This window comes from Kogia breviceps, chromosome 13 (genome assembly GCF_026419965.1).
Source record: "Kogia breviceps isolate mKogBre1 chromosome 13, mKogBre1 haplotype 1, whole genome shotgun sequence".
Lineage (NCBI taxonomy): Eukaryota > Metazoa > Chordata > Mammalia > Artiodactyla > Physeteridae > Kogia > Kogia breviceps.
Genome location: NC_081322.1, coordinates 87,000,639 through 87,014,680, shown reverse-complemented (window position 1 = coordinate 87,014,680; position 14,042 = coordinate 87,000,639). Strand labels below are relative to the sequence as shown.

The 14,042-nt window shown below is 34.7% G+C and overlaps 1 protein-coding gene across 7 annotated transcripts in view; it reads right to left on the bottom strand.

Annotated features, from left to right (window-relative positions):
* Positions 1-1,618: 1,618 nt before the first annotated feature.
* QKI (QKI, KH domain containing RNA binding) overlaps positions 1,619-14,042 on the bottom strand; it is a 142,334-nt gene continuing 129,910 nt past the window's right edge. For 3 of the 7 annotated variants that reach the window (XM_059082959.2, XM_059082957.2, XM_059082956.2), the window contains exons 7-8: positions 11,536-11,610; positions 1,619-7,586 (exon numbers count right to left, since the gene is read on the bottom strand). In XM_059082959.2, the coding sequence (XP_058938942.1) occupies positions 7,570-7,586; positions 11,536-11,610 (92 nt within the window). In that variant the 3' untranslated portion in view covers positions 1,619-7,569. Of the gene's footprint in view, positions 7,587-8,164; positions 13,657-14,042 lie in introns of those variants that run through there. The other 4 variants (XM_059082960.2, XM_059082958.2, XM_067011127.1 and 1 more) reach the window with 2 other exon arrangements.

Below are 14,042 nucleotides of genomic sequence, written 5' to 3'. Positions count from 1 at the left end.
CGCAAACGTTTTCTCCTAATATTTTACTTTTAACCACTTGCCCCTCGTTTTTCTTAGTGTTCGGTTAAGTAAGCAGTGCATACATTAAGAAAGCAGAACCACAGGAGTTAAATTTTCATCCTAGTTTTGAGATGCTGTCTCAAACTGGAACTGCTGTGCAGCACGTAAGAATAAGCACCCCCTCTGTACTGCACAAAATAGTACTTAACCGGAGAATCTAATCTGAAGGTACATTTTCCCGAAAAACATGATCCCCAACTTACTGTTACGAATATATATATATTTTTAGATGTGGGATATTTTTAAAATGTTCAATTAGCTTAACTGCTTTCTAACGAGACCACAAAGAGCTCCCACAAAGAGGTAGCAGATAATTATAAAAAATGACATTTGGAAGGAAACCCAAATGTCATGGAATCCCTCCACACAACAGAAACTCCTACCTAAATATTAAGAAATGTATGAATTATCAAACTAATTTTTATATAGAAACCATACTCATCTGATTTTTCAGGAGAAACATTAAAACCTGTCTTACATTATACCCTTTGAGAAGCTAGTTTGGTGTCTCAAGAGTCAAAATTACCGTTCTGAATCTGAAGATTCAGATGTCTACAGGAACCAGGGAGGGGATGAAAAAACTAAACCAGGTTAGAATAATGGAAATCAACAGTCCAGGTGTGATACTGGGGCAGTAAGGAGTAGTGGGGCAGTGAGTAACTGGGAGCTCTTGGTTTAAAAGGGATAGTGGAATTCCTCAGTTTCAGCTGATGGCTACCTCAGGCGCACGCAGGCTGCAGTTTTCTAGATAATTTGCTCTTTGAAGAAGTGTAGACTTTATGAATAGATTTTTAAAAGTCTACTAAGACTTTAAATGCTGGCAGGTAGTTCAAGCAACAGCAACACTGTAGAGGCCAAACCAAACACCATCTGTGGGCAGCTAGCTTGTACCCATGCTCTGGACCCTGCTTCTGTCGGCTTCTAGAAGCACGTGGGGAGAATACTGCCAAGGAAAACAAAGGTTCACGTGCGTGATCAGAAAGGAGGAAAAGAAACCTGGAGAATAGATTTATGAATAAGTAAGGACTGGGAAATTTCAGGTGCAAAGGAGTCCTAAAACTTAGATGTCAAGATAAAATCTTTGAGAAAAGGTTTCAAACCACTGGTATTTTTACCAATTCTTCTTTGTTCAAAAAATTGATGACACTAATCCTTTTCACATAGCCTACAGGATCAAAATTTGGTCAGCACTCCTTTTTTCTTACATCTAAAAACTATATATGAATTGTATCTGAGTTTCCTAATTAGAAACAAGTATTTGGGATGCACATCCAACTGAGAAACATTGTAGTAAGTCTGTTTACTGATTTCCTTTTCTTACCACTGGAAATCAGGGAAAATGTTATGATCAGCTTCTAGTGAAGTGAATTAGAGCTCCAGGATGTCATATTCCTCTGCTTTCTTTTAAATAGTGTTAAAAGCACCAATAGAAATTGAAAGCGAAATGTACATTCTTTATTCTGATATTTATACGTGTGGTGGGTGCGTGGGGTTTTTTGGGGGCGGAGGCATAAGCCGCATTTTCAGCTGCAGCCGGCTTGACAGGAGGAAGCGCATGCACGTTTTCCAGTTGGTTTATTGCACGTCATGTACAGTCTTAACGTGGTTCTCCATTCACATAGGATTGGGGAAGACCTATTTCGACTTTTCTGTGTACAATTTCCACAAATAAAATTCGAAGTGTTTTATACACACCACTACAATATAAACCACAAAAGATGTATTTGGTAATCAAAATTTATCAATGATAGCATGTTTTAAAAAGGTATAAATTTTTTACCACGGGAGCTGTGCTTTTTCCCACAATGTGGTGTCTTTTGCCACGAAGGGACAGCAAAACGGTAAGCAATGAGAAATCCACGTTGTGTTGCTATCTGCTGCACCTACCAACCACTTCTCCTGAGAATTAATTCCCCCTCCTTCTCTCCCACCCCCTGCAATTAGTGCAGCAGAAACACAGAAAGGAGAGTACTACGCTTAGGTGAACCAGTTTGATTCAGCATTGAGTACCAGGTAGGCATATAATTTTGTTACATCTCTTCAAAGCAAAGGCAGTTTAACTTAGACAATATTATGTTAAAAGAAACCACAGGTAAAATTACATGTGTGTACCAAATGAATATTTCTAAAAGTAACGTCTATAATATGAATTATTTTTCCATTTTAAATAAAGGTATTACTTGTGACAATGTTTAAAAATTACCTTATGTACTTAGAAAGTTTGAGTCCAAAAACTTTTCTGGGTGATTTTTGCTATTAAATAATGGACTATAATTTAGCAATACATTTCTTTCTACCAAAAATCACTTGCTGGAAATACTACAATTGCTAATTGTTATCAAGGAATGACAGACATCTCATTCCAAACACGCAAACAAACCCCTCCCCTTCCCCCCCAAACTGGAGAAGCCCTAGACTGTCATTTATAAAAGTGTTAGACTTAGCTGATAAAAAAAAAGATTGATTTGGTAATGAGCAATTTAAACCTGTTGTCTGCTTTTGGTTTACTAGAAATTTTAGATCCTTCATATTTATCCAGTTACTTTAGAAAGTTAACCACCTCCTATCTTGTGTAAACACATATGCACATCTTGGCTTTATGGACAGGGGGCTGCAACTGCCCTTCTAGGTGGACTCTACCCTACAGAGTAGGTGTAGGTGAATATCGACTTCCACGCTACATTTTTCCTGACATTTTGCCTAAGAAAAAAATGCTTGACTACTAAGTACATTAATCTCACCAACTTCTCGACTGAAAGCTTAACTTTCAATTGCTTTGTCAAGTGCTAGTAGCATAAAACAATAAACTGCCTCTGGCATTTTATCATTCTAACAATTTGGTGATTCCATGTTTTATACTATTACAGCCTGTATAAAAGTGGGCTCTGTAATGTTATTTTTGTCTTTTAAAAATGGACTTTTACAACATCAAGGGTGGCAATATGACATACATTACACATAAAAGTAGTACTCTTAACTGAAAATGAGATGAGACTGCATTCACAGGCTTCATAAAATGTGGCATAAATTGTACAGAAATTCTTCATCAATCTCAGTGACACGGTGCCATGATGACTTGCATATTAGCAGCTTGAATGACATCTTCAGGTTTTTACAGGATATATACTAGCTGTATGGCAATGTGAACTTTTACAGAGTAGCACAGTAAAGCTCTACCTAATAATAATGCATTGCCCCCCCCCCACTGGAGAAACAATATATTTGTTTGATCCAAAGAACCATCTCAATTATGATTAAATCAGATGCTCTCACTAGTCTATGTATTTCATGTATGTATATATACTATGGTAGTACTCTTTGATTGGTTAATAGCATATTGGTGTTATGGCTTCTGTAACATGACTCATTTTAGCCCCAAATTTTAGAACTTTAAAATAAATAAAATGTAATTTACAAAAATAAGCATTATTTACAAATGCAAAAATTCATCCTGAGAATTTTTATTATCCAGGAGAACTATTTCACAGAAAAGGAAATACCAGTATCTGTGAAATAAAAATGCACCTCAAGAGTTAAACTCAAGAATTGATATGTAGAGGTCAATTTACCTAGGTTGCAGCCAAGAAAAGCATGAAGATATTTAACAGATCTTCTTAAACTGACCTGCATGCAAGCCATGATATATATAACTTTTCAAATGCTATTACACTTCTCCCTTAAACTTCGTAATGTATTCTGACTGTATTTTGTAACCGGGTGAGACACACAGCTGAGTGACGCTGTTTGATCTCTTGCTGAGGGTTCCGCGAGGAGAGGCGGGTCTGCGGTTGTGAACGGCTTTACCCCGGACCGTCCTGAGACCCAGAGCCACTCTGCCTTTGGCTTCACCTGTGTTTAGCCCCTCGAACAGGAGCAGCTGGCTAAAACAGCTCAAAACTTCTTTATAGAGGAAAAATGTCCAATTAAAACACACATCTGAATAAAGGTAAGACATCAGATTCTTTGCTTTATGTGACCATAAAATTATCTACTTATAGAAATTTCAAAAAATGGTTCAACAAAGAATCAAACTGGTTTCTCGGGTATATCATTATGACGAATCTCTTTACTCTTTATGCTGTGAGCAGTGATTATTTTGGAGAGAGAAAAATAAGAAATTGTGGAATTAGTAATGCAGAGGTTGAAAGGCAAGTGGCAGGACTAGAAGAACGCCTCAAACCAACACTACTTTGTTCCCATCTCTACTGGCGCCTACCTACCCCCGCCCGGCTCTGAAGTAAAAGCCCAGAATAACCAAAGCCATTTTAACAGTAGTGTGCGGAACTGTCAGCTGACAAACAACATAAAAACAAGTCACGCTATGTTATCTGTGGTCACGTTCTTCAGGGTTAGTCCAGGAATTCAAGACTTTACATTCCTTTGTCTTTATTTGTTTATTTTAATTAAACACGTAAAGGTTAATAAACAGACATAGTCCAGAGTTAGTAGGTTGGTATTATAACATTTATTAAAATAATGCTATGGGTTAATAGAAACAGCAAAGAACCAAAGAATTAAAATGCAAGCTATGTAAAATCCCAACTAAAACCCGAAAGTGTCTAATGTATTCATTCATTAGCTAACTAAAAGCCCAAGAAAGACAAGACACCCAATATAATAAAGTACTGCAAAACAATTGGCAATTTTCAGTTATCAAAATTGTGGATTTTGCATTTTGTATCCTTTTCTCAATCAAGAAAAAAATTCTTTTTGAATGTTATATAACATACATATAAAACAAGATAGAAAAATACATTATAAACTTGTAACAATGGCTGTAAATACATTATCTTACATGTTTCTCATAGGCAATAGGTTGGTTATGATACATAGATAGCATGAAACTACTGAGATAATAAAGAATAGACAAAAATACATGTCAGCTGTACGGTAACATACAAGCGACACTCCCATCTACCCGCACTAAAAAATTACATAATACTGTCAGAAAAAAAGTCTTAAAAACTACATATTTTAATAAGAAATAAATTCAATAAAGAATAATACTGAGAACCAAGGCATTCAGAGATTTCAAAAGTCATGCTTTTTTTCAGTTGATCCAAAATTTTGTCAACTAAGTTTTCAAACGTTTGTTCAGAGCCAACATTACTCATAAATGTCACACATTTATTTCATACATTTACTTTCTTCCCCATAAAAGACCTTTGATAAACATCTATAATGTCCAGGCATAACATAGTTGAGATGAAACTAGATCCAATACTGGTATCGTTTTTAAACTATCACCTCAAGTGTTTGAGTGTCGCAAATTTATTCAACCAACCAAACAAAATAAAAATCAAAATGGCACAGCATATATTGTAAATAAATCAAAACAACTGTATGTGTAACAGAAAGACAAAGCAGTGGCATGTTAAACTAAAGCTAGCTGAATACAGAACGATGAATGTCTATTGCATAGTAAATAAACTGAAAATGGTTTCCAAGTGAGACAAGATGATGGAGCAGGTCACCACAAAGGTGCTTACTGAGCTTACTGCTGACCTTTGACTGTGAAGCTGTGAAGGTATGTAAGAGGGAAGGAGCTGACGAGCTGGGGAGCCACCGCCACTTGCTATTTGCCACGTCTGGTACTGAGCAGTTAATGATTACTTAAGAGTTTAGATGTAGGCTTTGTGCACAAATCGCTTCAACTACAAAACTGAACTTCATTAAGAAATTGGAAGTTTAAACTCACGTGTAGTTGACTATTATATGCACAATGATGCTAGTTTTTCACATTCTTTTAAAGTTAAAAAGGGGGTGTTGTTGGCTTAGGTTACTAAAACCAGCAGAGATGGACTACCCAAGTGATCTGGTATGGCAGAAACAAGTCTGATTAAATTTGGTTCATTTAAAACCTTGTTTTCCAGAATGAAAAACACAAAGATTCGTTTTTGTGAAAAAGGTTGCTAATATACTATTATTACCTCCAATTAATAATACAAAATCCAATACCCCTCCCCCCCCAACAAAATAGAGCTCTAATTTTGTCTGTAAAGTGATGTTCAGATCACACATAATTTTTATTTCAGAATCCTTTGGACTAACATTAAATATCACAATAACCAAAAGCACTCAATTATGATTTTAAAAGAATGTTTTAAAACTTACTTGCTAGGCATTAGAAAAGTTATCAAATTTTTTCACAGTATCAGATTTGGCAAATTTATGTCAAGGTAACGTGGCAAAAATCATAGAATTCAAACCATCAACTCATTTGTCTCCCCTCACATCTTCTTTCACATACTGGGCGACTGAGTAACATGCATTAACTTGTATTCTGAGGGAGGAGCTGATCTTACAAGACAGTTGACTAAATGACCATGAAGGAAAATAAGGCACTTTCTTTTCTTTAGACTTATTCCAATACTTAAAAAATAAAAAAAAGACAAAAAGGCTCTTTTGGTCTTTTGTTTCTTGACAACCACCAGAAAAAATCATTTCATGAAATAAAGGGTTTCTTTGTTCTTTTTTTTTTTAATAACACTTGAAAGTATAAAATGCTACATTTCCAAAAATATATATATTTTTTTCTGCACCAGCACCCTTGTATAGTAAAAGTATCTACTTTTTGTTCATTTGTTTCAATGCACTACACTTTATCTACAATTTCATTACATGTATACAGCAAATAGGCAAGCATGGCTTTTACATCCTTAATGATTTTTTTCTATACAGGGAGGTTTAAAAAAAATATTTGAACAGTTTGCCCAGTAATGTGACACATAATGCATGTACCTTGTTCTCGTATATTTTTTAAAGGAGGTGTAAAATAAAGGTTCAGTAATTTTAACTCAGATATTTATCTTTTTAAAAATAGTGTTGCAGTTTTGTTCTTTGCATTACTTCTCAAAATTCCTTAAGATTTTCTCTCATGGCACACTTCTAATACTTCAAATTTTGGCAGGCAATATAAAAAAGGCTGCAACTTCTGCCCTTTGAGGGCACTGTAGTGACTAAACAGCATATCAAATTTTGAATACTTTTGAAATCACTTCACCAATGACATCCCTGACCAAAGGTTCATGCATGATGCATCACCACACAGTACATTCAGAGAGCTTTGACTCGCTATGAGAAGAAAAGATTCCTAGAAGTCTCTCACAGTAACTGCCTCTGTCACTGAGTAGTTAAGGGCCATCTGTCTCCCCTTCTGAAGTGAGGCCTTCTTACCGTTCGCTTAGGGTGGGACATTAAAAGATGATCAGTGCTGTGGGAAGAATGGGGCCTTATTGCTTTACTACTATTCAGTGCAGGTTCTAGAACCACTTTCACCCAAACAGAAAAAAGAAAAAAACAAAAACCAAAAAAAAAAAAAACCAAAAGCTGAGTTGGAGGACAATTTCTTTGTCTTTTGTTTGGTTAGATGGTAAGACGAACGGACAAGTGCCTCAGCTCGCTGCACTGACGACAGGCAAGCAAAGGCGATTACCAGTTAACTGATCAGCAGGCAGGCATGGTCAGGTCATCATTGGGTGAAGAGTTCAGAGGTCAGAAGGTCATAGGTTAGTTGCCGGTGGCGGCTGGGTGGTTAGAAACAAAAAAACAAAAAACAAAAAAAAAAAAAAAAAAAAAAAAAAAGAAAAGAAAAGATAGAGAAGAGATTAGTTTCAGCTAGTGACGGCTTAATGACAACATGAAAAACTAATCACAACTAATAAAAAAAAGCATGTTTAATTCTGACAAACTGATTGACACCATCTACAGAATACAATAAAAATCATGACAATTTCATATCATGATTTGAACAAATGAAGGAGAGCCCACTCCCACAAAAAAACAAAATTAAAAAAAAAAACCCAAAAACTGTTAACAGGAAAAAATAAAATACAACTAACAACTAATAGTTAGTAGCAGTCAATGAAGAAAACTGGAAAACAACAACGATGAATAGGTTTGGTATACAGAATTCTGAAACAGTCAGTGCAGTTATCAGTATCTGACTGCTATTAAGCATTAGTATTCTCTCAGATGCAAGCATTAAAGCAACTATTAATGATGGATGTGATTATTAATAACTGATGATCAACAGAAATGAATCTAAAGAAATTTAAATTTCTATGAATAATCTGGTTCAACATAAACTCTGGGCCAAACAAGGTTTCTTTTGTTCAATAAATGTTTATTGCTTTTTCAATTATTCTATTTACAAACAACATGGAATTTCTTGGCCTCATGACACAATGCAATACTAAACTGTAGTCTAGCAGTGTTGGACACATGGGAACCAGAAAAAGGCCAGGCCTTCTGCACTAGCCAACACTTTCCAGTTGAAAATACTATTTTACACATATAGAACACTTATAAAATGCACTTGCATGTAAACACTGTAAAATCCTGCCATTTAAAATTCTATACTCAAAAAGCTCTAAGTACATCAAAAAATAGAAGAAATTTCTAATTGATACCAATAAGGCATTTTAAAACTACAAACAGCTTTCTTTATTCAATTTCAAAGCTAATACTCTGCAAATAACAATAAAATCTGACATTTCATATACATTCCTGCTTTATATTTTATATTTTAAAAGAAGCCACCTGTAAATACTATTTTCTTTTGCAAAGTAACAAACAGAACAAAAAAATTAAAAAAATTACAGTAAAACAAAGTAGTTCTCAAGTGGAAAAGTTATCATTCCCAATGTCCTTGAGTTGCTCCTTCCTTAATCAACCTCTGTCACATTCTGCTTCACCAAACTTGGTCCACTTAACAGTAGTATGATTTATTAAGACTCATTCAATAGCTTAATTATTTCTACTATATTCTGAGGTTTGAGAGAATTTTCTGTACTGTTGCCACTGTGACTAAGGCAGAGGAGATGTAAATGAAAAGATATTCAGTGCAAAGGCAGATTCTGTGCCACTTCATAAATCAAAACCCAGTAGGTGTAATTTCACAGAGTTTAAATGATCTATATAATGGACTGGTTTACCTTCATATAACAAAAATGCTTTCTATAGTCTATCATTTAGGATACCTTATATATACTACAAAAATACTGTATCTTCAATGTGACCAAATCCTCCCTGAATTTCTTAAAAATAAGTGGAATTTTATTTAAAAACTGCTATTCCAAAATCAAAAAAGAAAATAAATATTTAACATGATGTAGTCATTACCACTTCATAGGTACTCCAGAAATATAGAATCTTAAAGCATTTTCGAAATCACTTAAAATTTTGATTAAAATTGTATTAAGTTTCTTATAACAAATTATGTAATGATGGTTTTTGTAAAATTATTTAGAAAAATTGATTATGTTTTTTTGAGTGTGGAATACATAAACAAAGCAAACTACCATTTACATATATACCAGTAAACCTAGACTATATCCTCTGCCAAGTCCTGGCCTCCTACAGTACACACAGGTGTATCAACCGTGCAAAAAGCACTTATGGTTCATCACAACTAAAAAGTCAGTTGGTCTTTTATAGGCTTCAAATTCAGTTTTCAAATATGTGTAGAGGTGGGTTTACTTTTAGTAAAGAACTAGATATTTGTCAACCATGTAGTACTCTAAATGCTCTATAGAATTACATGGTTATATGTCTAAGGGCTGAGTTTCCTTGCATTAAATGACACTAATCTTCCCTTCAAAAGATTAAAAAATAATAATTTTTTTTAAAAACCTCAAAAATAGAGAAAACAGTAGTATCATAAAATAATTTAAGTTAAGGATTTCAGACCTCTCCCTTAGACCCAATGAGTGCATACAGTGATAGTAACAGCAGTATATGAGTATCTGTTATTTAAAAAAAAAAAAAAAAGTAGCATTTCGGTTTGCTGACATTGCATTTTTAATAAAAACAGTGACAGGACTAATCCAAACACATATAACTACAAAAGAGCCTCACATGGAATGTGCTGTCATTTCCAAATACAGTAAAATCCTCCTAATATCTTCAACTATCTCAAGGCACTGGAGTATTGAGTAGACCAGTAATTATTGTGTTAAAACAAAATTATGAGAAATCTCCTAAAAGGGGCATGCAGGGAAAGGTTAACAACAGAAGAAAAACTACCTTAAAATACTCTTTAGAACTGCTTTAGACATGAACAATGTGGGGGAAAAAAGCTCTGATTATTCACGGAATTATTTGGTTTCCTTAAATAGAAAGTTACTTAAAAAAAACATTTTTTTAAAATTTCCTCCTTCACTAGGAGACTTTTTCTGATACACAAAGGGTGGTTTACTTGTGCATGACACACACTTAACATTATCTTCATAAATAATCATTGAGCTTGGGGGTCTATTTATTGAATAATCTCTACAAGTAATATATGTATTAGTTAAAAGTCTTCAAACTAATTATGTATGATGCTATCATCAGTGTCTTTGGGAAGGTATTTTAGTCTCATGTGGACAACAGCTGTATCCAATATTTATCATCAGTATTCAGGATAACCATGTAGAACAGGTAGGTCTCTCTTAAGTTCATAGAAAAGGTAGGATCAGGATATAAATACATCACTTTCCACCACTAATATTAGAGACTTTGATCAAATTAATTAGTAGGTAATAGATGTGCCATAAAAAGCTTGTAAAAAAATCCTTTTCTATCTTGCTTTGGATTCCTACCTTGTAATGAGAAACTTAGAAAACAATGTCAATAAACCGAAACCATCACTCCTCAATAAACATAAATAATTTTATAAAAGGGTCCAAGGGCACATATAGGACACAAATTACAAATGCTGAGAAGGAGAAAAATGAAGACTTCTTTCCCAGTCACAGGTTAGTGGATTTTCAAACAGCTGGATTCATGTCACCACAGAGCTTCAAGAGACAGTTTACCTTCAGATAATATATTTTAGCAGCAAATGACAAAAATCAAAGGATCCATTTTGGTAAGAGAATGTAAGAATAAAAGGGAACTGATTTTCTGATTTATAAAAAAAATCCAACTTCATCAAAGTTATCTTCACAGTCCTTACTTTGTTGATTTCAGCTAAGTACTTGACATGTATACCCTTGTGTATACAGTGGTTCAAGTATCTTATTAAAAAGGAAAATGGAAACTAAATCTTCAGTTTTCTCCAAAAGGACACAGGAGGCATATATTCCTTTACTTCTCTCGTTAAAGCACCATCCGCTTAGTTCATTTTGCAAAACCAACCCAAAATTTCAGAACAATTAAAAGGTAAATTTTAGCAAAAATTACTCCTGAAAAATAACTAAGGCAACATGAAAATTTAATAGCTCCCCAAAGGGACTAATTTACGTTTTAGTAGAAATAAATCATTGTACATACTAATATAGAATTTAATAAGTTAAAATATGAAGGGAGAAAAAAAAAAACACCCCAAAAAACCCAACCCTTAAACCTGTCAATTATTACAAATTAATTTAGAAAAAGAAAAGAAACGATGTGCAGGCAAGCAGTGATATCTCTTCCATCAGGTGTGGTGTTACAAATCTTATGGACACCCAACGCATTTCTCATAAACAAGAACTGCAGAACTAAACTAACCTCGGTCTGCGGTCACAATCCTTTGGTAAGGATGGACACGCATATCGTGCCTTCGAACTTTAGTAGCCACCGCACCTAGTTAAATTGCAATTACCAAGACAAAGTTAGAGAACATTCAAAAGGGAAAAGATAACAAACATTAACAGCAGGTTTATCAAAATGGATTTCAAATGTTCGTTTACTACAAACGTTTTCTTTTAGGAGACATGTTAAGGCACAGTAGTCTTAAAATTACCCACAATACGTTGCGTAGATATGCATCTATTAATATTGCATTCACTTCAATAATCTTGGCCTTAACCGATTTTATCCATTCATTTACAATCCCAAGTTACAGATTTCATGAACTCTATTAGATCCAAACATAGTTAAGCTTTACTAGTCACATATTCACTGAAGTGCCTTTCTTGCAGCAGGACTACTTAAATAATGCCATGTTTAATACTGACAATTATTTTCTAACCTTAAGACCACTTCCAGAGTCTATCACTTAAGAAGGTTTAAAAGCAATTCTTAAAGCCTACGGATTGTGGTTCTAAACTTTGAGTCAATAAGTATGAACTGCAATGAATTAGGTGATTAGTAAAGCAAACAGTATAGTACACTTAGCAGTCAGTATACTACTATACACTCCTTTATAAATTACCGTTACTTTGTAAGATTACAGCCTAAACCAATTAATAACATACTTTTCCTTTCTATCAGTGTGCAAAAGTGCAAGTCAGTCACTGACTGCTAGGCTAAGCGTCCCTCCCACCCCCTGGAGGCTGCTGAGACTAAGCATTTGTTAAATTCAGATCTGATGAGGGTTCAGTTAAGACCGTTCTTGAATTCTTAGCCTTTCGTTGGGAAAGCCATACCTAAAGATAAAAGGAAGGGAATTAAAAATTAGTCATCAATGAAGATTTGATGCTAATACCAATCTCCTCACTACCACCAACACACATGTCTGCATCCGTTTTGAAGGGCACTGCTCATTTTAAAATAATATGATGAGACTTGATATATAGCATGCATGTTATCTGTGTGCAAATTTATTATAACATAGCAATGTGAAATATTTTCTCAGTTCTCCAAGTGGTCAATATCATGTTTTACTGCTTAGGTGGCAAAGCGAGAAATAAAATTGATAATGGAATCTCGTCATTTAGTACTCATTATTATTCATCTTATGAATGTCAATTAGGTATCTGTATATTTTGCTTTCAATTTTGTCAGTCTAGTAATTATTAAAAATTAAAATTTTCCAACACAACAAAAGCACATTGCTTTAAAATGAGAAATTTTACTGCAGTGCCTCTTGCTGTTTCTAAGCAGTAAATTGGTCCATCACCCCTTTTTTCATTTTAGAAAAACTAATCTTATGTAAGTATAATCCCACGAGGCAAAATCAGCGAGATCTTGCACCGAGAGTGCTGGAACAGCAGCTGGGGGCTAAGAGTGCCAGCCCTGCAGGAAGCAACAGTCAAACTCCTCGAACAGACGCTGTGCGTGCAGCAGAGAGGAGCTCTGGGGGAAAGGAGCAGGCATGGGGCCACAGGACAGAGCGTTAACAGAAAGGAAAACGTAAAGGGGTTATAGGTTATATGTTATTTTAAAAATGCTTCGAGAAATATGCAACAGAAACAGGCCTCTCCTAAACAGTTCTATTGTATAATTCTGACCTATAATAATACTTTTTACAATGATTTAGAGATAAACGGAAAACATGTACAATAAAATGTATCTGCTCATGAAACAAAAGGCACCTGAGTGCATGCACACACACAGATAACATACAGAGCATCGTGGCTTTTTTTAATTGAACAATGAATTTTCAAGTTTAAATCTTAGTGTCCAGGTTCAGTAAAGACTTTCATATTTTTAGAAATCAATATTAATGCTGGGAAAAAAGAACGTAAAAGATCAAAGTCCTAGAAGTCAACAGCATGCACGCAGCACCAAGGTCATACACAATTCAAGAGAAAAGAATTCAAATTCTGTCTGGTAAAACAAAGGGGCAGCCCGGAAACAGTTTGTTCCACATTGACTGGTCGTGTTAGAACAGCTGCTGTACTCTAGTCCTTCATCCAGCAAGTCAATGGGCTGAAATATCAGGCATGACTGGCATTTCAATCCACTCTATAAAAAAAAGGCATCAGTAATGTCTTTTTCAAGCACACACCACTTTTTGTTCATGTAAAACCGAGCGTTTATAGCATGATCTCAATTTCTGTCTCAAATGTGATTCAAATTCAGTGACTTGGTATTTACTTCATTCCATACTGTACGACTGAAATTACGAGTGTCTCTTATGTTTAATATTAACTAGGACTTCAAACAAAAGAGAAAAGCTGAAGGAAACTGAAGAATGCAACTATTTATCTGGTCCCTTTCACATTTTAAGTGATCACAAATATTAGAAAACACACATCAGTTTTTAAAATATCTCAAAAGACTTTCACAAAGAAGTTTAAAATTTAGCTGACAAATCTCCGACGGAAAAGGAATCTAAAAACTGGGTGGTG